The 26,200-nt window shown below is 48.8% G+C and overlaps 1 protein-coding gene across 1 annotated transcript in view; it reads left to right on the top strand.

Moving 5' to 3' along the window:
- Positions 1–26,200, top strand: part of LOC129696731 (electrogenic sodium bicarbonate cotransporter 1-like) — a 214,005-nt gene that overhangs the window by 38,958 nt on the left and 148,847 nt on the right. Inside the window, exons 4-10 of the mRNA XM_055634903.1 lie at positions 3,020–3,152; positions 4,590–4,750; positions 8,106–8,285; positions 17,989–18,065; positions 20,689–20,846; positions 22,794–22,881; positions 24,270–24,424. Coding sequence (XP_055490878.1) covers positions 3,020–3,152; positions 4,590–4,750; positions 8,106–8,285; positions 17,989–18,065; positions 20,689–20,846; positions 22,794–22,881; positions 24,270–24,424 — 952 coding nt within the window. The remainder of the gene's footprint in view (positions 1–3,019; positions 3,153–4,589; positions 4,751–8,105; positions 8,286–17,988; positions 18,066–20,688; positions 20,847–22,793; positions 22,882–24,269; positions 24,425–26,200) is intronic.

Below are 26,200 nucleotides of genomic sequence, written 5' to 3'. Positions count from 1 at the left end.
AAGCTTTTGACTGTACCTAATAACCCTAAACGTAAAGCTAACATCCTCCACATTTATCTAGCATCCTCCTGTATATGTCCACACTGCATGCCTCACACACTCCCTGTGGGAACACATCTACCATTTGCACTGTTCTCTGGACAAAAGATGGCTTGTTTCAATCAAGAATGTTTAAGTGTCCTGCATACTTTGTTTGGAGTATTGTGTGCTGTTCTGATCGCCCCATTGCTGGAAGGATAGGGAGGCTTTGGACAGGGTGCAGAAGCGATTTACCAGATTGCTGCCTGGATTAGAGGGTATTACCAACAGACTTGAAAATAGATACAGCAAATTGGAGTAACTCAGCGGGTCAGTCAGCATCTCTGGAGAACATGGACACACAGTGCTGGAGTAACTCAGCGGGTCAGGCAGCATCTCTGGAGAACATGGACACAGAGTGCTGGAGTAACTCAGCGGGTCAGGCAGCATCTCTGGAGAACATGGATAGGTGACATTCTAGGTTGGGGCCCTTCTTCAGAAGGAGAATTTACTCCAGCATTTTGTCTCTATCTTTGGTGTAAACCAGCATTTGCAGTACCTTTTAATTACATATTGGGTAGTCTTGGATTGTTATCTCTGGAACGTTGGAGGTTGAGGAGAGACTTGATCGAAGTATATAAGATTATGAGAGGCATTGTCAGGGTAGACGGTCGGAACCTTATTTCTAGAGTGGAAATGTCCAATACTAGAGGGCATAGCTGTAAGGTGAGAGGGGGAAAGTTTAATGGAGATGTGTGGGGCGTTTTTTTGTACACAGACAGTCTTGGCGGCCTGGGACACATTACTAAGTGTGGTGGTGGAGGCCGTCACCATAGTGGTGTTTAGGAAGCTTTTAGATAGGTACAAGGATATAGAGGGAATGGAGCATGTACAGACAGAGGAGATGAGTTTAACTTGGCATCATGTTCGGCATGGACATTGTGGGCCAAAGGGCCCGTTCTGTGCTGTACTTTCCTCTGTTTTCTGCATTGGCAGTAGATTAACAGGTTTACATTATTGCAATAACACATACACAAAGATATACTAATTATTAATATAATACATTCATAATTAGTCATCATAATAGTGTAAGAAACAAAGCCCATAGTGTGACCAAGGACACACTCCATAGAAGATCAGTTGCTGAGGTTAGTGTTAGGCAGTGTTCAAGAGAGTGATAGTTGCTGGGAAGAAGCTGTTCTTGAACCTGGAGGTCACAGTTTTCAGGCTCCTGTATCTTCTTCCCGATGGTAGCAGTGAGATGAGAGCGTGGCCAGGGTGGTGTAGGAGTGGAGTATGGGAGAAGTCGCAGAGAGAAGGGGGTAGATGAAGGATGTACAGAGACAGAGGTAGATTATTTACAGAGATAGAGGGGTTACACAGATCGGATGGGGTGTTGGGGGGTAGAGGAGATTGCAGAGATGGAACAGGGTATGGGAGCTTGGTGGATTTACAGAGGAGAAGAGGTATAGCAGTGGTTTGCAGCAATGGGCTGGGGTGGAGTTGGAGGGGTTTACAGTTGGGGAGGGGTATTTGGAGTTGGAGAGGTTACAGACGTGGAGAAGGGTATTTGGAGGGGTTTGTGGTTCCAGCGTTCGAGGACGGGGCATGTGGAAGCTGGAGGACGCGCCACCGGGAACAAAGGGGGACCCGGCGTGGGGGGGGAAGTACAAGGGGGAGCCCGCATGGGGGGATGGTCGTGAGAAGGGAAGCGGGAGAACAAAGGTGGACCCGGCGTGAGATACTTTGTCGGTGCTCTTTATGTGGTGACTCTTTGCATACCTTGGCCCCTTGGGCGTGCAAATCAAAGAGTCTCACTGTGACACGTCGCATGTGACAAGCATGTGATAAAACATTTGTTCATTCATACAGAGATGGGCTGGGGTTGGGGGGTAGAGGCCAGGGTGGGGGGGGGGGGTTATTAGGATACGATACGATATAACTTTATTTATCTCAGGGGAGAAATTGATCAGCCAACAGCCATAAAACCCAAGATACATGAAACATGAAACTAAAGTGATGCGTGGAAAGGATTGGGGATGTGCAAAGATTGGGTAGGGGGAGGGGGGGGGGGGGGATGTCAGTCTCAGTCTACCCCATGTCAGAAGGGGGAGGAGTTGTAAAGTTTGATAGCCATTTGAAGTTTGATGATTGTTTGTGACTACCTACTGAGGCAGGAAAGCTCATCATACTTTTCTCACTGGAGCCTATGTGGTGTTATGGCCATGTATGCATTGGTCAGTGATCAGTGATCACCCTCCTCCCCTCACCGGTGCCCATCTGGACCACATATTCCTCCCCCACATTCCTCAGTTCCACCTACATTCCTTCCTCCACTTCACAATTCGCAACTCCTTCAATTCCTTCACCACTCATCTTCTGTCTTTTTGTCTCCATCTACCTACCCCCCCACCCACCCCCCCCCCCCCCCCCCCCACCTGTATCCATCTATTACCTGTCACGCTTTGTCCTGCCCCTCATCTCTTCCAGCTTTCTTCCCCACCCCCTACCCCACCAATAACCATCAGGCTGAAGAAAGGTCCCGACCCCAAGCTTCACTTCTCCATGTTCTGCTGAGATGCTGCCTGACCCGCTGAGCACTCTGTGTCCATGTTCTGAGATGAGGAAAACATTTTTCACACAGAGAGTGGTGAATCTCTGGAATTCTCTGCCACAGAAGGTAGTTGAGGCCAGTTCATTGGCTATATTTAAGGGGGAGTTAGATGTGGACCTTGTGGCTAAAGGGATCAGGGGGTATGGAGAGAAGGCAGGTACAGGATACTGAGTTGGATGATCAGCCATGATCATATTGAATGGTTTTGCAGGCTTGAAGGGCCGAAGGTTTGCAGTGCCTGTCCCAGTGTCCTGGCTGAGGTATTGTTTGATTGTAATAGTTTCCAGTGGGAGGTTGCTTGTTCCATGTGGGGACAATGCCACATCCTGACTGGTGGATATGTGCTGTGAGGTTGGCGGTGTAACGAACGGCTGGTCTTCCCCGCAGTCTCGTCGGCGGCCGAGAGGATCCGCTTCATCCTCGGCGAGGATGACGACAACCCGGCCCCTCAACTCTTCACCGAGCTCGATGAACTGCTGGCCATCGATGGGCAGGAGATGGAGTGGAAGGAGACCGCCAGGTAGGAAGGGCTTTCAGCACGGTGCCACTGGCGTCACAGCACCGCTGCGCAGCGGGTAGAGCCGCTGCTTCACAGCGCTAGAGATCCTGACCTCGGCTGCTGCCTGTGTGGAGTTTGCACGCTCTCTCTGTGACCCAGTGGGTTTCCTCCAAGTGCTCCGGTTTCCTCCCGCATCTCAAAGATGTGCGGGTTTGTAGGTTAATCGCCCCTCTGTAAATTGCTCCCCCTCCGAGTTTGCAGGGAATGGATGAGAAAGTGGGATGACGTTGAACTGGTGCGATTGGGTGATCGGTGGGCGGCACGTGCTGGGTGGCCGAAGGGCCTGTTTCCGTGCTGTATCTCTCTCTGAACCAAACCCATTGGCTGCCACCTTTTCCAACAGTGTGGCCACATCAGAGAGCCCGTCCTTGGCCCTGAAATCTTTGGCAGGTTCCAAAGAGCTGTTTAGAACTTGTAATCGGGAGATCTTGTTGCGGGGCTGTAGGTGCCAGCGAGCCAGGCCACAGGAACTCATTTCATGAGAAAAAAAATCTGTCTGCCGTTGCAAACTTTATGTGTGCATTAATCTAATCACCTGTGTCAACAGTACATTATGGTGGCGAGCCATACTTGACTCAACTTTTAGTTGTCGAGTTATTTACGGAATAAATATTGACACTTTGTGTTGGCAAATATTATACACTCAGGGACAATTTAATTCATTCATAAACCACAATGAAGTTTATTTGAGAGGGAAAGTTATTTGAGAGGGTTGAGAGGAGAAGATAGATCAGCCACGATTGAATAGTACGGCAGACTCGATCGGCTGAATGGCCTAATTGGCGTATGGTCTTCTGATTTTAAGATCAGTTTATTTTCTAAGTCCTGAGTTATTTATCTTAGCAAATTCCAAAGCTGCCGAACTGGGATTCGAACCTGCGTCACTGGACCAAGGGTCCACAGTTCTCTAGATAGACACAAAATTCTGGAGTAACTCAGCGGGACAGGCAGCATCTGTGGAGAGAAGGAATGGGTGACGTTTCGGGTCGAGACTTTTCATCAGCCTCCACGGTTTAGTTTAGTTTAGAGATATGGTGCAGAAATAGACCCTTTGGGCCACCACCAGCGATCCCCGCACGTTAACACTACACACACGAGGGGCAATTTACATTTATACAGAGTCAATTAACCTATAAACCTGCACGTCTTTGGAGTGTGGGAGGAAATCGAAGATCTCGGAGAAAACCCACGCAGGTCGCGGGTGAGAAGTCCATACAGGCAGCACCATTAGTCGGGATGGAACCCGGGTCCCTGGCGCTGGAAGCGCTGTAAGGCGGCATCTTTACCGGTGCGCCATGTGCGTTCTGCTCATTGGTTGAACAACTTGACGACTACACAGCGGCGTCAGGCCTGGGTGGGACGTGGTCGCTTCTAACCCCCCTTTTTGCTGTCCTCCAGGTGGATCAAGTTTGAGGAGAAGGTGGAAGAAGGGGGAGAGAGGTGGAGCAAGCCTCACGTGGCCACTCTCTCCCTGCACAGCTTGTTTGAACTCCGCACCTGCCTAGAGAAAGGGACGGTCATCTTAGACATGGAAGCTTCCACTTTGCCTCAGATTGTGGGTAAGTTGCCGATGTGTGAGGTAAAACATGGTGTGTGTGTTGTAATCAAACCATTACAAAGTATTAGGTGAACCTCAAGGCATTTATTAAAATTTATGCAGAGAGAATAATACATACTGCTGCACTCGTTGCATCAACTTACAGACTGCCGAGCTCAAGGACCAGCAGGCTGTTATCAGTAACCACATTCCTTACTCAAATCCCGGACTGGATTACACAGAAACATAGAAGCATAGAAAATAGGTGCAGGAGCAGGCCATTCAATAATGATCAATGCTGATCATCCAACTCAGTATCCCGTACCTGCCTTCTCTCCATGCCCCCTGATCCCTTTAGCCACAAGGGCCACATCTAACTCCCTCTTAAATATAGCCAATGAACTGGCCTCAACTACCTTCTGTGGCAGAGAGTTCCAGAGATTCACCACCCTCTGTGTGAAAAATGTTTTTCTCATCTCGGTCCTAAAGGATTTCCCCTCTATCCTTAAGCCGTGATCCCTTTTCCTGGACTTCCCCAACATCGGGTACAATCGTCCTGCATCTAGCCTGGTGGAGTGTGTATAATATATGTGGTGAAGGTTATATTGACAGAGGTTAATGTGGTTGATCTACAGTGTGGATGCTACGACGGAGATTAGGTTTAGGTTTATTGTAGTCACATGCAATGAGGTACAGGGAAAGGCTTTGGTATTGCGCACTATCTAGTGAAATCAGATGTATGAACGCAATCCAGCCAAACACAAGTACGGTGGGCAGAGCAAAAGCTCTTCTATTAACCAGAGTCCAGAAGTCATAGGAGCACAGGGTGGCACGGTGGCGCAGCGGTAGAGTTGCTGCCTCACAGCGCCAGAGCCCTGGGTTCAATCCTGACTACGGCTGCTGTCTGTACTAAGTTTGTACGTTTCCCCTGTGACCACGTGGGTTTTCTCCGGTTTCCTCCCAAATTCCAAAGACGTTGAGATTTGGACGTTAATTGGCTTCAGTAAAATTGTAAATTGTCCCGAGTGTGTAGGATTGTGTTAGTGTATGCGGGAGTGATCGCTGGTCGGCACGGATTCGGTAGGCTGAAGGTCCTATTTCCACACGGTACCTCAAAATTCTAAAGCCATTCGGCCCATCATAGAAACATAGAAACATAGAAATTAGGTGCAGGAGTAGGCCATTCGGCCCTTCGAGCCTGCACCGCCATTTAATATGATCATGGCTGATCATCCAACTCAGTATCCCGTACCTGCCTTTTCTCCATACCCTCTGATCCCCTTGGCCACAAGGGCCACATCTAACTCCCTCTTAAATATAGCCAATGAACTGGCCTCAACTACCCTCTGTGGCAGAGAGTTCCAGAGATTCACCACTCTCTGTGTGAAAGAAGCTCTCCTCATCTCGGTTTTAAAGGATTTCCCCCTTATCCTTAAGCTGTGACCCCTTGTCCTGGACTTCCCCAACATCGGGAACAATCTTCCTGCATCTAGCCTGTCCAACCCCTTAAGAATTTTGTAAGTTTCTATAAGATCCCCTCTCAATCTCCTAAACTCTAGAGAGTATAAACCAAGTCTATCCAGTCTTTCTTCATAAGACAGTCCTGACATCCCAGGAATCAGTCTGGTGAACCTTCTCTGCACTCCCTCTATGGCAATAATGTCCTTCCTCAGATTTGGAGACCAAAACTGCACGCAATACTCCAGGTGTGGTCTCACCAAGACCCTATACAACTGCAGTAGAACCTCCCTGCTCCTATACTCAAATCCTCTTGCTATGAAAGCCAACATGCCATTCGCTCTCTTCGCCATCGAGTCTACTCCGCCATTCAATCGTGGCTAATCTGTCTTTCCCTTTCAGCCCAATTCTCCTGCCTTCTCCCCATAACCTCTGACAACCGTACTAACGAGGAATCCATCAATCTTGCTTTAAAAATACCCAATGACGGCCTCCACAGCTGTGTGGCAGTGAATTCCACATATTCACCATCTTCTGGCTTAAGAAATTCCTCCTCATCTCCTTTCTATACATATGTCTTTTTATTCTGAGGCTGTGTCCTCTGGTCCCAGAGTTCCCACTAGTGGAAACATCCTCTGCACATCCACTCTGTCCAGACCTGTCCGATTCACCTCTACCCCATTGGACTTTGTCTCTGGAACCGATGCGTTACAATGCTGAGAACTATATTCTGCACTCTGTATCTTCCCCTTTGCTCTACCTATTGTACTGGAGTTTGGCTTGATTGTATTTATGTATAGTGGCATCTGATCTGATTGGATGGTGTGAAAAGCAAAGCAGAGGAGATTAGTTGAACTTGTGTCATGTTCAGCACAGACATTGTGGGCCGAAGGGCCTGGTCCTGTGCTGCAATCAGTCATCTAGGTTCTATGTTCCATGCAAGATACAAAGGCTAAAAAGGAGATAAAAATGTGTTAGATGGCCACATGGAAATGCAGGGAGCGCAGACGCAGGAAGAGGAGATGAGTTTATCTCGGCATCATGTTCAGCACAGACATTGTGGGCTGAAGGACTTGTTCCTGTGCTGTACCGGTCTATGTTCCATGTTTAGTTCAGTCACGTGTAGTGAGGTACAGTGGAAAGCTTTTGTTTGCGTGCTGCCCAGTAAAAGAAAAGACTGTGCATGAACACAATCAAGCCGTCCACAGTGTACAGATAAAGATAAAGGGCGCAACATTTAGTGCAAACATGTCCTGTGTTTGTTTTGCATGCTATCGTCAGATCAGATGCATGATTGAAATTAAGGCAAACTCAAGTACGATAAATAAAGCAAAAGCTCTTCCTTAATTCAAGGTTCATTAGTCGTAGTAACCGAATGAAGCCATTCGGCCCATTGAGTTCTGTTCTATGTTGTATGTTGCATGGTGTATGTCACATGTGTGTAGCATGTTATGTGTCATGTATTGAACGTTGCACTTTTTAGTTTGCATGTACTAGGTTGTATGTTCTATGCAGCATGCTGTATGTGGCATGGTGGATGTTGCATCTTGCATGCTGCATGCTGTATGTGGCATGGTGGATGTTGCATCTTGCATGCTGCATGCTGTATGTGGCATGGTGGATGTTGCATCTTGCATGCTGCATGCTGTATGTGGCATGGTGGATGTTGCATCTTGCATGCTGCATGCTGTATGTGGCATGGTGGATGTTGCATCTTGCATGCTGCATGCTGTATGTGGCATGGTGGATGTTGCATCTTGCATGCTGCATGCTGTATGTGGCATGGTGGATGTTGCATCTTGCATGCTGCATGCTGTATGTGGCATGGTGGATGTTGCATCTTGCATGCTGCATGCTGTATGTGGCATGCTGCATCTATGCTGTATGTGTATGTTGTATGACGCTTTGTGTTCCACCAGACCTGATCATCGAGGAGCAGGTGGCGAAGGGTCTGCTGAAGGCTGAGCTGAAGGACAAGGTGACCTACACCCTGCTGCGTAAACATCGGCACCAGACCAAGAAATCCAACCTGCGCTCCCTGGCTGAGATCGGCAAGACGGTTTCCAGTGCAAGTAGGCTGTTTTCCACCTCCGATAATGGTAATGCAGGAGCCAATTTGCTGCAGTCTCCTCCCTCCTTACTAGCCCACCATTGTGGTCCACTTCACCACTAACATCTTCACTGCTTCCCCTACATGTATGGTCTCATATCAAAGTGCAAAGCCAACCCATCCTGGATTAGAAACAGAACAACCATTGCCTGAAACACTCATCCGGCCACTAGCTCCCCACAATACACAAAGATATCACGGCATGAATGAGGTGGAACTAATCCACACCGGACCCCAGCAGCGCAGTCTAATGTCCAGTTCATCCATCATTTACTGAAACCATGTCTATCTGTACCTTAGACTTTGCTTTACTTTACTTTAGAGATGTAGTATGGAAACAGGACCTTCGTCCCAACGAGACCGCGCCAACCAGCAATCACCGTGTACACTAGCGCATCTTACACACCAGGGACAATTTACAATTTTTAAAGAAGCCAATTAACCTACAAACACGCAAGTCTTTAGTGTGTGGGAGGTGACCAGAGCAGCCAGAGTAAACCCACGCATTCACAGGGAAAACGTACAAACTTCACACAGACCGCACCCGTAGTCAGGATCAAACCTGAGGCAGCAACTCTACCGCTGCGCCACTGTGCCGTTCTGAATCTTAAATGCTACTGTCAGGGTAGCTGGTAGAGCTGCTGCCTCACAGGGCCAGAGACCTGGCTTTGATCCTGACCTCAAGTGCTGTCTGTGTGGAGTTTACATGTTTCCGTGCCTCCGCTTGGGTTTTCTCCGGGTGCTCTGGTTTCCTCCCACACACCAAAGATGTGTGGGTCTGTAGGTTCATTGGCCTTCTGTAAATTGTCCAGAGTGTGTAGGGGGTGGCTGAGAAAGTGCGATAACACAGAAATAATGTGAATGGGTGATCGATCGCTGGTCGGCGTGGGCCGAAGGTCCCGTTTCCACGCTGTATCTCTAAACTAAACTAAACCAACTTGGTTCCCTCTTCTGTAATAGTCTTGCGGCATAAGAGGCTGCAGATGCTGGAATAATGAGCAAAGAACAAAGTGTTGGAGGAACTCAACGTCAGGCAACACCTGAAGATGGGTCCTGCCCTTAAAAGTCATCTGTGCAGCACCCTTCCACAGATACTGCCTGACCTGCTGAGTTTCCCCAGCATTTTACATTTGGCTCTTCAAACCAAATCCAAACCCAACTTCTAAAATCTCCAACAGACCCGTGACCCTGAGCCGAACAACATTTCTCCGTTCTTCTTCTTTCCTCTGTGTGAAGAAGATGTGAAATGTTCAGAGAATATTTTGAGCGGAGTTGCTGAACTTTGCACAGCAAGGGAGGAGGCCATTTGGCCCACGGAACCTCTGCTGACTCGGAAGAAAGAGCAACCTGGCTCATCCTAACCTCCTCCTGCCCCAGCTCCCCAGCCGCCACCTCCCTCCTCAAGCCCCCCCCCCCCCCCCTCCCCCAGCCCTGCCCACCTTTACAAAGATGGGGAGGAATTTCTTTGGTCAGAGGGTGGTGAATCTGTGGAATTCATTGCCACAGACGGCTGTAGAGGCCAAGTCGGTGGGTATTTTTAAGATTGACACATTCTTGATTAGTGCTGGTGTCAGGGAATATGGCAGGAGAATGGGGTCGAGAGGGAGAGATAGGTTAGCCATGGTAGAGTGGACTCGATGGGCCGAATGGCCTAATTCTGCTACTATGACATGAGCTTATGAGCTCCCATGAGGAGCTCCTCACCAAAGCCCGGTGTGGGTTGGCTGACAGTGCCCTGGCTCCACCACGGTGCGTGCCGTTAGTGACTCCCTTCTCCCCTTCCATTAACCCCGCGTGGGTCGGGTCTGTTGCAGCGTCCCCGCGGACACCAGGGCGACTTTCACCCGGGGAAACGTTAAGAGCGCCTCCTCATCTCTGCAACCAGCTGGGGCAAAGGCTCGGGTTGTCCATGTTCCCAGCCCCTCATTATCAGGATCCTCCACGACATCCGGTTAAATAGTTCTTTGCTGTTGCAGCCCCTAAATAGATGGCAGCTGCTCCCACTCAGAGCCTGTCAGGGCAAGGCTGTGACGTTACAAGGCAAGAAACATTCCTTTAGCAGTCTTCCTGTCTCTAGGCTTACACTTGCGCATCTGAATGGGCTATTAGATGGAGCACTGATCGACTGGCTCGTTGACGGGTCCCTTCCCAAAACAATCTGGAATCCTGGAATCTTCACAGCACAGAGCTGAGGACAGAGGTTGACACCTGTTACACTTGTGCCAGCTGAGGGTGGAGTATTGTGTCCAGTTTTTGCCGACCCGTGCTATGGGAAGGTTATCGTCAAGCTGGAGAGGGTGCGGAGAGGATTTACGAGGATGTTGCCAGGACGTGAGGGCCTGAGCTGCAGGGAGGGATTGGGGCAGGCTAGGACTCTATTTCTTGGAGCGCAGGAGTCTGAGGGGTGATCTTACAAGATTGCAAGATCATGCGGGGAATAGATCGGGTGAATGCACAGATTATTTTTCCCAGAGTAGGGGGGTTGAGAAGCAGAGGACATAGGTTGAAGGTGTGAGGGTGACGATTTAATAGGGACCTGCGGGGAAACTTTTGAAAACCAAGCTATTATGGGATGAGTTGTATATATCTGGGGAGTGGAGGGTAATGGAGGGGTTACATGCAGACAGATAGAGGTTTGTCATGGCATAGTTTTGAGCATGAACATTATGGGCCAAAGGGCCTGTTCCTGTGCTATACGATTCTGTTTGCCCAATGCTCCCACATATAAAATATATCTGTATCTTGTTCAGCACGGACATTGCGGCCTCCTCTATGAGTGCGTAGGAGGTAGAACAGTAAAGTGAAGGGACAGACCCTTCAGCCCACAATGTCCGTGCTGTACCCATCTCCCGACTGGCACGATTTGCCGAGAGAGTTACCAATGATCCAGCGCAAGCCAGTCAATCAGGGCCACATCTTTGGGTATGAATGCCATACATGAAATCATTCGGAAACGTTAGTTGCGGCGTAGATGTGATCTCAGATGGTGAACTTTGTGAGACTTTATTCCCTCTGTTAACTCCTAGACCTTGGTTGTACATGGCAGGGTGGAGGCGGAGACCAAGTTGTGGTTCCTCCATGGTTGGTGCAAGGCACAAAGCCATGACCCCTTGGTGTTCACCCATAACCAGAGCCCTGTGTAGGCAGGTGCCGGGACACAGATCAGTCCATGCTGGTGACACATCCTATAAACTGCTTCACCTGTTTCAGATAGACACAAGGAACTGCAGATGCAGGAACCTTGTGATGAACACAAAGTGCTGTAGGCACTCGGGCAGCGCAGAGTCCTACAGCCTGGAAAAAACAGGCCCTTCGGCCCAACTTGCTAACCCACTTACCCCATCTACACTAGTCCCACCGAAAGTTGCCAACTTTCTCACTCCCAAACAAGGGGCAAAAGGTCAAAATAAGGGCAAAATTCCCAATGGCAATTCATTGACCGACTCGGCTGTGGCTGGGTGAATGATGAGTTGGCCCTGGTGCTGGACTGCACACAAAGCCCAGCCGGCGGGCCAGCTGAGAAACTTTGGCCCGACGTCGCGCACAAAGTCCAGCACCCCATCCAACTCATGAACCGATGATCGGCCATGAGAAGGATGAGTAGTGGTGTAAGCGAAGGTCCGAAGGTTGGCCGGGCTGCCGACAGACGGGCGAGGTGCTGCTGCACTCCATGGGCTGCACTAAGTCGAGATGGGTGAAGCGGGGCCGGACGCGGCGCTCCGACCCGATAGTCCCCTCGACCTGAGGAGTAGCAGTCAAATACGGGACAAGGACGGTCACGTATGGGACAAACCAATTTAGCCCAATATACGGGATGTCCCGGCTAATACGAGACAGTTGGCAACCCTAGTCCCACCTGCCTATGTTTGGTCTATATTCCTCTAAACCTGTCCTATCCATGTACCTGTCCAAATGTTTCTGAAATGTTATGATAGTCCCTGCTTCATGAACTCCTCTGGCAGCTCAATCCAAATACCCACCACCCTTTGTGTAAAAACATTTACCCCTCAGTATCTGCATCACTGGAGGACATGGATAGGTGATGTTTTGGCTCAGATCTGAAGAAGGTTGCGACTCAAAACTCTGCTATATATGTCTTACAGTCAAACAGCACAAAAATAGACATTTTGGCCAAATTTGGCCACAATGACCAGCTACATATAGTCCCATATTTAGCCCATTTCCCTCTAAACATTTCCTATCCACGTTCTCCAAAGATGCTGCCTGACCCGCTGAGTTACTCCAGCACTTTGTGTTCTAAGCTCTTTAAGGACTTGACCACCTAATTTGATAAATCATTTTTAGTTTTTAAAGTTCCGTTTATTTATGTAATATTAAAAATTCAAAAATGTTGAAAATCTAGTTTTCAAATGACGCGTACTGTTATAAAACCAGTACAACCCTTAACTAAAGTCAAACATAGGGAGATCTGTCTCACAAAGTTTATCCCATTGTGCATTTAAAAGTATATTGATCATTTTCTCCAATTGTTTTATATTGATTTGAAGTTTTAATCATCTCTAATATTGCATATCCTTCTTGACAAGGGGTTCTGAATGGACTGAAATGTAACCTTGTTGGTTGAAATAAACTTTTGCCCTAGACACAAGTAACAGCAGATGCTGGAATCTTGTGTCGAACACAAATTGCTGGAGGAACTCAGTGGGCCAGGCAGCATCTGTGGAAGACATGGATAGACAAACCTCAGTCATTTGATTTACTCATTCACGTCTCCTATCCATGTTCTATCCATGTTCTCCAGAGATGCTTCCTGACCCGCTGAGTTACTCCAGCACTCTGTATCCATGTTCTCCAGAGATGCTGCCTGACCCGCTGAGTTACTCCAGCACTCTGCAAACGATTACCCCAATGACTCTTTATTTCAACAGCAGAAGGATATGCAATAGATGTGTCTCCTTTGTAAATTGTTTGCTTGTTTAACTGCATTGACCAGTGTGATGGGAATTTTGCCGTTACTGGCAGAGATTGCAAGTTTCAAACCCAATTCAATGTTCTGCTGGGGACAAAAGGAATTCTAGAGAACATGGACAGGAAATGTTTTGGGTCAGAACTCTTCTTCAGACAAGGTCTAAACCTAAAACATCACCTACCCACGTTTTCATGAGATACTGCCTGAGCCGCTGAGTTACTCCAACACTCTGTGTCTTTTGACGTTGAGTTGGATAATCACAAATGTTTTCTCTGTTGGATTTTAATTGTTGGCAGTCATTTGCCTATTGATTGAATACCAGCATTGATTAAAACCCTGGGATAAATCTTGCAAATTTGGGCAATTGGAATAAACGTGCCAATGGTTCTAAATGGAAAGTACGTGGATCGTTGTGCTGGTCAGTGAGTTTAACAGCATTGGATGATCAGCTGATGTGATTCATCGGCTAGTCCCCTGGTGATGAGATGGTGATTAATTCCCCACACTCTTTCATTTCACATTTCCCCCTCTCCCTCTGACTGCCAACCCACTGTGCTGCCATCTCTGTTGCTCTTGCGATTCGCTTTGCCGTTTCTCTCTTGCTGTTTGCTTTACGACCCGTTCCCGCTACCTCCGATAAGCCTGTGGTCCGGGCCATGGCTCGAAAAAGTGGCTGGAATTCCGAGGCTGTGACCAGGACTTTGCGTTCCCTTGGAGCCAGCGCTTGGAGCCAGCGCTTGGCACTGCCCAGGCGGTGCCACCCCCGCTGAGAGGACACGGGCCACGATGGGCGAGCGAGAGTGTGGCCTGGGCCAAAGATCAGTCTCGGGTATTGTGGTTCCCTCAAGAACCATTGGCCCCCATTAAGGCACGGTGGCGCAGTGATAGAGTTGCTGCCTCACAGCGCCAGAGACCCGGGTTCCATCCTGACTATGGACGCTGTCTGTATGGAGTTTGGATGTTCCCCCTGTGACCGCGTGGGTTTTCTCTGGATTCCTCCCACACTCCAAAGACGTGCATGTTTGTAGGCTAATTGGCTTGGTGGAATTGTAAATTGTGTAGGATAGTGCTAGTGTACGGGGATCGTGGTCAGCGCGGACTCAGTGGGCCGAAGGGCCTGTTTCCGTGCTGTATCTTTCGATTAAACGATCAATATTGAACTGTGACTAGTTTTGGTGTGGACATTGAACTGGACTATGGGAGGGGGGGCAATTTGTCCATTAAAGGGCAGTCAGGGGGGGAGGGTTAGGTCCACTAATGAGGCAGTTGATCGTATTGTAGACAACGTGTCTCAAAACAAACCCACCTCCACAAACAGCCTCTAGGTGAGTGAAACTTTGATGGGCAGTCATCTGATGTTCAATAGTGCTTTTATCGTCACATGTGCATAGTGCTAACACGCAGTGCAATAATGTTCGTACCTGCAGTCCAGTAGAGTATTGCTGTACCCAAGCACATCCCCGATTAGCAAGTGTACAGAAATAGTCCACGGATCCCACATGCGAGAGACACCATGTTTTGGCACCATTTTCCAAGTCCAGTCCGTGCTCTAGTTGTTATGAGTGGTGCACGTTCCAGGCGAGCCCCAGGCTGCTGTAGGGCCTTCAACGGATGTTTAGCATTCGGTATCTCCATTGCTGTCCCCCTTGTTCCATTATCTAAACCCCCATTAAAGCCGGAAGCTCGCCAACAAATCCTACCGTGACCTCACCCTTCAACTGGAAGAACGTTGGTACGGCATTAAGTCTCCGGCAGATCAAGGATCTTTCCTTTCTGGTGATGAACGAATGGGGTGGAGAGACTGCAGCAAATAACAAGGCGTTTGGTCCACAGTGTGGCCAAAAGTGTGACCAACTTTGTGCAAATGTAGAGTAAGCCTTGAGGTTCGTTCAATGGTTTCACTGCAAATTGCAAAGGAATCACTCTCAGATTTTATCTCTTTGCTGATAGTTGTGCAGATGTTGGAATCTGATGATGAATACAAAGTGCTTTATACACTGTGGGTCAGGCAGAAGCACAAAGTCAAACAGGCCCTTCAGCCCAACCTGCCCACACCGACCAACATGCCCCATCTACACTAGTCCCACTTGCCCGCGTTTGGCCCATATCCCTCTAAAGCTTTCCTATCCATGAACCTGTCCAAATGCCTTAAATATTGCTATATAGTACCTGCCTCAAGTACCTCCTCTGGCGGCTCGTACCATACACTATAAAAGTTGCCTCTCCGGTTCCTATTGAATCTTACCCCTCTTACCTTAAAGCTTTGTCCTCTGGTTCTTGATTACCCTACTCTGGGGAAAATTAGTCACTATATCCACAACCCATGTGATTTTATACACCTCTATAAGATCACCCCCCTCATCCTCCTGCGCTCCAAGTTATAAAGTCCTAGCTTGCCCACCTCTCCCTCTCGCTCAGGCCCTCGTGTCCTGGCAACATCCTCATGAATCTTGAGTGTGTGGAGATTTCTCTCTCCTATCTTACTGCATTAGAACATAGGACAGTCCAACAAAGGAACAAGTCCTTTGGCCCATAATGTCCGTGCCGAACTTGACGCCAAGTTAAACTAATCTACTCGCATGCACGTGATCCATATCCCTCCATTCCCTGCATATCCATGTGCCTGTTCCAAAGCCTATTAAACACCACTATTGTATCTGCCTCCACCACCACCCCTGGCAGCATGTTCCAGGCACCCACCACCCTCTGTGTAAAAATCCTGCCCCGCACTTCTCCATTAAACTTTGCCTGTCTCACCTTTGACATTTTCACCTTCAACCTCGGACATTCCAGAGAAAACAATCCAAGTGTGTCCAACCTCTCCATGTATCTGAAGCCCTCTAATCCAGGCTGCGTTCTGATAAACCTGCTCAGTACTGTTTGACAAAGAGACAGACTCTATGATATGTCAGAAACTGGAATCATTAATTTTGTTTACATCTCCTGACTGCGAGTGCCGTCTGTACGGAGTTTGTACATTCTCGCTGTGACCGCATCGGTTTCCTCCGGGTGATCCGGTTTCCTCCCACATCCCAAAGACACAGGTTTGTAGCTTCTGTAAAATTGTAAATTGTCCCTAGTGGGTAGGATAGTGCTAGTGCCTGAGGTGATCGCTGGTCGGCACGGACTCGATAGGCCAAAGGGCCTGTTTCCACGCTGTATCTCTGGAGTCTAAAGTCTAACATTTGTCAGGTCAGGCAATAGTTCACCAAGCAGAAACATTACCTGTGGTTCATCCTCCACAGAGGCTACCTGACCTGCGGAGTAGCTCCGTTGTTTTGTGTTCTGACCGTGAGTTGGTGGGAACTTTTGTGTCAATGAATGGACAATGTAGATACGGCTAACCACAAGTAATTCACTGACTCAACGCTGTCAAACAAACTAACCGCGATCCTTACTTTCTATACTGTGGGATCAACATAGAGAAAATAGTTGCAACTCTCATAGAGTCATAGAGTGATACAGTGTGGAAACAGGCCCTTTGACCCAACTTGCCCACACCGGCCAACATGTCCCAGTTACACAAGTCCCACTTGCCTGCTCTTGGTCCATATCCCTCCAAACCTGTCCTATCCATGTACCTGTCTAACTGTTTCTTAAATGTTGGGATAGTCCCTACCTCAACTGCCTCCTCTGGCAGCTTGTTCCATATACCCACCACCCTTTGTGTGAAAAGGTTACCCCTCAAATTCCTATTAAATCTTTTCCCCTTCACCTTAAACCTATGCCCTATAGTCCTCGATTCACCTACTCTGGGCAAGAGACTTTGTGCATCTACCCTATCTATTCCTCTCATGATTTTATACACCTCAATTAGGTCACCCCTCATCCTCCTGCGCAAGGAATAGAGACCCAGCCTACTTAACCTCTCCCTATAGCTCACATGCTCGAGTCCTGGCAACATCCTTGCAAATTTTCTCTGCACCTTTTCCAGCTTGACAACATCTTTTCTATAGCACGGTGCCAGAACTGAACACAATACTCTAAATGCGGCCTCACCAACATCTTATACAACTGCAGATGGACACAAAAAGCTGGAGTAACTGAGTGGGACAGGCAACATCTCTGGCGAGAAGGAAAGGGTGATGTTTCGGGTCAACACCCTTCCTCAGACTACACAATTATCTTCACTATCGGCAAAACCACCTACTTTTGTATCATCTGCAAACTTGCTAATCTTGCTCTGTATGTTCGCATCCAAATCAATAACGTAGATGACAACAGCAATGGGCCCAGCACCGAACCCTGAGGCGCACCACTCATCACAGGCCTCCAGTCTGAGAAGCAACCTTTCACCATCACCCTCTGCTTCCTTCCATGGAGCCAATTTGCTATCTATTCAGCTATCTCTCCTTGGATCCCATGCGATCTAACCTTCCAGAGCAGCCTACCATGCGGAACAGTTTAGTTTGGTTTATTGCCACATGTACAGAGGTACAGCAAAAAGCTTTTTTTCTTGCATGCTTACCAGTCAGTGGATAGACTATATATGATTAAAATCAATCCGCCCACAGTATATAGATACAGGTTAAAGGGAATAATGTGTAGTGCAAGGTTAAGTCCAGTAAAGTCCGATTAAAGATAGTGCAGGTGCTAACTCAATGTGCACCGTGAGACTGCTTTTATAACAATGCTGGCTGCTTCCCTCCTGAATCTTTTTCTCCATGCTGTCTGCTTCTTGACCCAGTTCCCAGCTGGGACTCTTTCCCTGTGGACTGCCCGCCCTTTGTTGTTTGAAGCCACTACTGCTTTTCTCTTCCAGGTAGTCCGGCGATGATCCATCGCAACCTGACCACAACCAGTATGAACGACATTTCCGACAAGCCCGACAAGGATCAGGTAAGAGAGAGACACTACGAGGAGGCAGGCCCGTAAAGATTATCACGTCAAACTCCATTACAATAGGTAGAGCAAATGGTGAGAGGGATAGACAGAGTTGACGTGGAAAAGCTTTTCCCACTGAGAGTAGGGAAGTTTCAAACAAGGGGACATGACTTGAGAATTAAGGGACTGAAGTTTAGGGGTAACATGAGGGGGAACTTCTTTACTCAGAGAGTGGTAGCTATGTGGAATGAGCTTCCAGTGAAGGTGGTGGAGGCAGGTTCGTTTTTATCATTTAAAAATAAATTGGATAGTTATATGGGAAGGGAATGGAATGGAGGGTTATGGTCTGAGCGCAGGTATATGGGACTAGTGGAGATTATGTGTTCGGCACGGACTAGAAGGGTCGAGATGCCCTGTTTCCGTGCTGTTATATGGTTATATGGTTATATGGAAGATGCAGAGTGCAGAATATAGTTCTCAGCATTGTAGCGCATCAGTTCCAGAGACAAAGTCCAATGTCCGCAATGGGGTAGTAGTGAATCGGACAGTACCCTAGCTTATGGAAGGGGCGTTCTGAAATAAAGGATATAGATTTAAGGTGACAATAGACAATAGGCAATAGGTGCAGGAGTATCCCATTCGGTCCTTCGAGCCAGCACCGCCATTCAATGTGATCATGGCTAATCATCCACAATCAGTACCCCATTCCTGCCTTCTCACCATATCCCTTTAAGATCCAGCTATCTCTTGAAAGTATCCAGAGAACAGGCCTCCACCACCCTCTGAGTCAGAGAATTCCACAGACTCACAACTCTCTGTGTAAAAAAGTTTTTCCTCATCTCTGATCTAAATGGCTTACCCCTTATTCTCAAACTGTGGCGCCTGGTTCCGGACTCCCCTAACATTGAGAACATTTTTCTTGCCTCTAGCGTGTCCAAACCCTTAATAATGTTATATGTTTCAATAAGATGGCCTCTGATCCTTCTAAATTCCAGAGTATACAAGCCCAGCCGTTCCATTCTATCAACATATGACAGTCCCGCCATCCTGGGAATTAACCTGGTGAACCTACGCTGCACTCCCTCAATAGCAAGAATGTCCTTCTTCAAATTTGGAGACGAAAATTGCACACAATACTCCAGGTGTGGGCTCACCAGGCCCTGTACCTGAGCAGCAACTTGAATGAGTTGCCAGAGGAATCTTCCCTGTCCATGTACCTGTAAAAATGTATTTTAATTGGTGTGATAGTACCTGCCTCAACTACCTCCTCTGGCGGCTGATTCCATAGGCTTGGCACGGTGGTGCAGCGGTAGAGTTGCTGCCTCCCAGCACCAGAGACCCGGGTTCCATCCTGACTACGGGTGCTGTCTGTACGGAGTTTGTACGTTCTCCCCGTGTCCTGCGTGGGTTTTCTCCGGATGCTCCGGTTTCCTCCCACACGCCAAAGATGTTTTTTAGGTTTTTTAGGTTAATTGGTTTTGGTAAAAATTGTAAACTGTGCCTAGTGTGTCGTATAGTGCTCGTGTACGGGGAGATCGCTGGTTGGCGTAGACTCGGTGGGCCGAAGGGCCTGCTTCTGTGCTGTTTCTGGGAACTAAACTAAACTAGTGCACCCACCACCTACTGTGTGAAAATGTTGGCCCTTAGCTCCCCTTTAAATCTTTCCCGTGGTCAGAATGCAGAAGTGGCAGGGCTCAGGAGACTGTTACACATCTCCTTGTGATTATGGCTGTCAGGATTTATGCAGCTTGTGGGACTTTAATAGGATCACATGCAAGCAAGCAGAATGAATGTCAACCTTAAAATTGACCTCGCTCCCACAGCAAAGATGGAAAATCTATACTATATAACTTGCCTTTGTCAGTCGGGGCATTATGTACAAGAGTCAGGAAGTTATGATGCAGGTCGATCAGACTTTGGTCAGGCCACAAGTGTAGTTCTGGTCACCCCATTACAGGAAGGATGTGGAGGCTTTGGTGAGGATGCAGAGGAGGTTTACCTGAATGATGCCTGGATTAGAGGGTTTCAGCTACAGGGAGAGGCTGGACAGACTTGGTTGTTTTCTCTGCAACGTCAGAGGGTGAGGAGAGACTTGATAAAAGTGTATAATATTATGAGAGGCATAGACAGGGTAGACAGTCAGAACCTTGTGCCCAGGCAGGAAATATCAAAGACTGGAGGGCACAGTTTTAAGGCGAGAGGGGGATAGGTTAGTAGTGATGTGTGGGGCAAATGTGTTTACACAGAGGGTAGTGGGTGCCTGGAACGCACTGCCAGGTGTGGTGGTGGAGGCAGATACAATAGTGGTGTTTAAGAGACTTTTACAACATCCTTCCTATAGCAGGGTGATCAAAAGTGAGCAGAATTCTCCGTGTGGTCTCATCCAACATCTAAAGACACAGAGTGCTGGAGTAACTCAGCGGGTCAGGCAGCATCTCTGGAGAACATGGACACAGAGTGCTGGAGTAACTCAGCGGGTCAGGCAGCATCTCTGGAGAACATGGATAGGTGATGTTTTGGGTTGGGATAATTCAGGTCATGTTGAGATTGTTTGTGTTGGATCACCGACCTCTCTGCTGCCCGACCTCACCCTGTAGCTCTGGCCCTCGTGTCCTCACGCTTGGTTTTCTTGCTGCAGCTGAAGAACAAGTTCATGAAGAAGTTGCCCCGTGATGCTGAAGCATCCAACGTGCTGGTGGGGGAGGTGGACTTCCTGGAGGCCCCCTTCATTGCCTTTGTCCGCCTTCAACAGGCCGTGATGTTGGGGGCATTGACCGAGGTCCCAGTGCCAACCAGGTGGGTGAACGGCGATGACTGTGGTCGGGTGGGAGGTCACCGTCTGGCGCGCGGTGCTGACTCTGGTGTTTGCTGGATGAGACAACTTTACTTTAGACCTTAGAGATAGGGGCCCTTCGACCCACCGAGTCCGCACCAACCAATGTTCACCCCATACACTAGCACTATCCTACACACTAGGGACAATTTACAGAAGCCAATTCACTTACAATCCCGCACATCTTTGGAAGGTAGATTGAAACCGGAGCACCCGGAGAAAACCCACGCGGTCACAGGGAGAACGTACATACTCCGTACAGACAGCGCCCGTAGTCAGTAATGGAAACATTTTAGCCGCACACTCCTGATATTTGGGCACCTGGTACAGAGGGGGGAAGGTCGGGAGGGAGGTAGGGGGGGGGGGGGGGGGGGGGGGGATCTCCCTGTCCATCTGCCCCTGGGCCTGGCCAAGATGGCCATTCACTGGTCCAGGCAGCGGGAAGTCGACAGTCGCACCAGGGTCGGCTGCCTGCCCCTTTTCCAGGCCTACGTCCGTGCCCGCATGTCCCTGGAGAGGGAACACGCGGTGTCCACGGGGACTTTGGGGGCCTTCCGTGAACGCTGGTCACCACGGGAGGTCGAGTGTATTGTTGATGAAGTTGGCGATATTAGATATAATTAGATTAGATATCATTTATTGCCACACAACCAGGGTCGGTGGAAATTTGGGTTGTCAGCAGCAGTACAATAATAAAGAACACACAACCACAATAAAACTGTAACACAAACATCCACCACAGCATTCATCACTGTGGTGGAAGGCACAACATTTGGCCAGTCCTCCTCCATTTCCCCCCCGTGGACAGGACCAGAGTCCAGAGTCAGTCCAGGATCGGCTCTTCCTCACCGGAGACCGCGGCTTTAAGATGGTGTAGGCCGATCGGTCGATATTTAAAGTCTCCGCCGCAGCCAGAAGCACCGCAGGCCACAGGCCCGGCGGTGGAAGCTCCCCTCCAGGGGTGATGGTAAGTCCATGCCGGACCCGCGGTAGAGGTTAGCCGCGGGCCGGCAGTGATGGCTTCTTCTTCCCCCGGGTCCCCCACGAGGGATCCCGGGCTGTAGACGCTGCACCAACTGGAGCTCTGCAGACCGCGACTTCAGGCTGCGGCTTCAGGCTGCCGACTGCCCCGGGCCAGCGAAACGGAGCGCTTCCCTCCAGCGAGCCCCAGCAAGGGCTCACCCGCTAAACGCTGAGAGTCCACGCTGCGCCCGCCGCTGAAGCCCCGGGCGTGTCCGGGAAAGGCCGCGCCGATCCTTGATGGTAGGCCACGGGGGAGGCGACCTGGAAAAACTCGCCTCTCCATGGAGGAGGCGACCGAAGCGGTTTCCCCCTTACCCCCCCCACACCACCCCCCACACAAAACACACACAGAAACACAAAATACATACTTTAAAACATACTAAAAAATAAATAAAGGTTGAAAAAACTGACGCGCTGCTGACATGGCTGCTGCCAGAGCAGCGCCCCCTACAATATATTAATCTAATGACCATTTGTTTGTAAAATGTCAACGGAGGCATCCTTTGATCGTGTTAATACTCTATGTTTGTTTTTATTTTCTGAATAAAAGTATTTGTATGATTAAAAAAAATAACAAAACTAGTCGGGATCAAACCCGGGTCACTGGCGCTGTGAGGCATCTTTGGGATAAAGCAACATTTGCAGTCCCTTTTTATAACATCCTTCCTATAACACGGTGACGCAGCGGTAGAGTTGCTGCCTCTCAGCGCTAGAGACGTGCAGGTTTGTAGGTTAATTGGTTTCTGCAAATTGCCCCGAGTGTGTAGGATGGCGCTGGTGTACGGAGCTTTCCTGGACTCGGTGGGCTGAAGGGCCTGTTTGCGCGCTGTGTCTTTGAAGTCTAACGATTGCCTGTGAGAATAAGCCTGTTGTTGTGTTTATTAAAGGTTCCTGTTTGTCCTGCTGGGACCGAAGGGGAAGGCCAAGTCCTACCACGAGATCGGCCGAGCAATCGGCACGCTCATGTCTGATGAGGTGAGACTGTCAATGCCCCGCGGCACCTACGCGCGACCCCATAGTGTCGGTTACATGCCCAGCATCACCCTCTCCCCACACAAAGGGCCACCTGTGTTGGGGAAGCCCAGTAACCCAGGGACCCCTGCCCACCTACATGCCCTCTGACAGGGTTTCCACTAGTGCGAGAGTCTAGGACCAGACAGCACAGCCTCAGAATAAAAGGATGTACCTTTAGGAAGGAGATGAAGAGGAATTTCTTTAGCCAGAGGGTGGTGAATTTGGTGGAATTTATTGCCACAGACGGCTGTGGAGGCCAAGTCAATGGGTATTTTTAAAGCGGAGATTGATAGATTCTTGATTAGTGCGGGTGTCAAGGATTATGGGGAGAAAGCAGGAGAATGGGGTGGAGAGTGAAAGAGTGAGAGTGAAGAATGGCAGAGTAGATTTGATGGGCCGAATGGCCTAATTCTACCATAACTCATGAACTTAGAAAGTCATGTACAGAATTATGCCATGGGACACCAGGGTTTACAATAATAGATGCAAATTGCTGGAGTAACTCAGCGGGTCAGGCAGCATCTTTGGACAACATGGACACAGAGTGCTGGAGTAACTCAGCGGGTCAGGCAGCATCTTTGAAGAACATGGATACGTGACCTTTCAGGTCGAGACCCATTGTGAAGAAGAGTCCTGACCCTAAACGTCACCCATCCGTGTTCTACACAGATGCTGCTGGACCTGCTGTGTAACTCCAGCACTTTGTAGCTTTTTGTGTAAACCAGCATCTGCAGTTTCTTGGTACCACATTCTCGCTCTGCCACTCCTGGTTCTCTGTAGGCAATGGAGAAATATGGACCACTTGCTCACAGGGGTGATTAACTTGGTATCATATTTGATTGATTCAAAGATACAGGATGGAAACGGGCCCTTTGGCCCTTCGAGACCATCGATCACCCGTTCACACTAGTTCTATGTTATCCCACTTTCTCATCCACTCCCTACTCACTGGGGGCAATTTACAGAGGGTCAATTAACTACAAACCCACACATCTTTGGGATATGGGAAGAAACCAGAGCTCCTGGAGAAACCCCACGCGGCCACAGGGAGAATGTGCAAACTCCACACAGGCAGCAGTCGAGGTCAGGATGGAACCCGGGTCTCTGGTGCTGTGAGGCAGTGGCTCTACCCGCTGCTCCACTGTGATGCCCTTTTAAATATTCTGACATGCAATTGGACCATGGTTGAAACTGATGGAACCCAGTTGAGGGTTGAGAGAGCAAATGGCCTCTCCGTTGCGACTTTCCCAGTCAGAATAGAGGCCGGGATATTTGTCTTAGGTGGCACTTGGCTTTGTTGTCTGCTGATCATTGAAAGCTCCCTGTTTCTCCCCGTCGACCGTGGTTAGCTGTTTCACGATGTGGCCTACAAAGCCAAGGACAACGAAGATCTCCTGGCCGGCATTGACGAGTTTCTGGATGAGGTGATTGTGCTTCCTCCGGGCGAGTGGGACCCTGAGATCAGGATCGAGCCCCCCAAGTCCCTGCCGTCCTCTGATAAGAGGTAAGTCAACCCTTTGATTCCACGGAAGTGATTGTGCCATGGGGTAGATGGATGGTTAGTGTTAGGACTAACCTGGTCACACAGGGTCATAGACTCATCCAGTCCGACAGCACGGAAACAGGCACTTCAGCCACCCCATCCATGTTGAACAACATGCCCCATCTACACGTCCCAGTCATACAGCACGGAAACAGGCCTTTAAGCCCAACTTGTCTATGTGTCCCATCTACCCTAGTCCCATTGAGAGTCAGCACCCTACAACACGGAAATAGGCCCTTCAGCCCAGCCCCTCCATGTTGACCAACATGTCCCATCTACATTAGTCCCATTTAGAGTCATACAGCACGGAAACAGGCCCTTCAGCCCAACTTGTCCATGTTGACCAACATGCCCCATCTACACAAGTATCGACATACCTAGATGGCATCCATCCCGGGCAACTCTTTGTGTTCTGGTCACAAAAGTGGATCTGCAACCGCACATTACAATTACTCAATTTTTTTTAATCTACTCCTACAGCAACAATTCTTGCTTTAACTATTCTCTTCATGATACTCCCTTTATCCTGTATCTGTACACTGTAAATGGCTCAATTGTAATCATGTAATGTCTTTCCGCTGACTGGATAGCACGCAACAAAAGCCTTTCACTGTACCAACACGTGACAATAAACTAAACTCATGCTCATGTGACAATATATGTATAATTGAATCATTAAATCACTAGTCCTACAGAGTGGAAACAGGCTCCACAGCCCAACATGCCCATGCTGACCTAGATGCCTCATCTACTCTAGTCCCATCTCCCCACGTTTGGCCCATATCCCTCTAAACCTTTCCTATCCATGTACCTGTCCAAGTGTATTTTAAATGTTCATGTTCTCCAGAGATGCCGCCTGACCCGCTGCGTTACCCCAGGATTTTGTGTCCTTTTTTCTAAACCAACATCTGCAGTTCCTTGTTTTTACACTTTCATGTTTGAACGCTGTGATAGTACCAGCCTCCTCTGGCAGCTTGTTCCATGCACCCACGACCCTCTGCATGTATGTTACCAATCAGGTTCCTGTTAAATCTTTCCCCCTTCTCCTTAAACCCATGAACCCTTAATTTAGAGATACAGCATGGAAACAGGCCCGTTCACGCCGACCAGCGATCACCCTTTCACACTCATTACGCATTATCCCACTTTCTCATCCACTCCCTAAACACTAGGAACAATTTACAGAGGTCCAATTAACCTACAAACCTACACGTCTTTAGGACGTCTCTCTTGAAAGTATCCGGAAAACCAGCCTCCACCGCCCTCTGAGGCAGAGAATTCCACACTCACCATTCTCTGTGTGAAAAAGTGTTTCCTCATCTCCATTCTAAATGGCTTACCCCTTATTCTTAAACTGTGGCCCCTGGTTCTAGACTTCCCCAACGCCGGGAACATGTTTCCTGCCTCTAGCTTGTCCAAACCCTTAATAATCTTGTATGTTTCAATAGGATACCCTCTCATCCTTCTAAATTCCAGAGTATAAAAGCCCAGCCGTTCCATTCTCTCAGCATATGACAGTCCCGCCATTCTGGGAATTAACCTTGTGAACCTGCGCTGCACTCCCTCAATAGCAAGAATGTCCTTCCTCAAATTTGGAGACCAAAACTGCACACAATACTCCAGGTGTGGTCTCACTGGGGACCTGTACAAATTCAGAAGAAACATAGAAACAGAGAAAATAGGTGCAGGAGTAGGCCATTCGGCCCTTCGAGCCTGCACCGCCATTCAATATGATCA

The sequence above is a fragment of the Leucoraja erinacea genome, chromosome 1, assembly GCF_028641065.1.
Source record: "Leucoraja erinacea ecotype New England chromosome 1, Leri_hhj_1, whole genome shotgun sequence".
Classification (NCBI taxonomy): domain Eukaryota; kingdom Metazoa; phylum Chordata; class Chondrichthyes; order Rajiformes; family Rajidae; genus Leucoraja; species Leucoraja erinaceus.
This window is presented reverse-complemented; position numbering and strand designations above follow the sequence as displayed.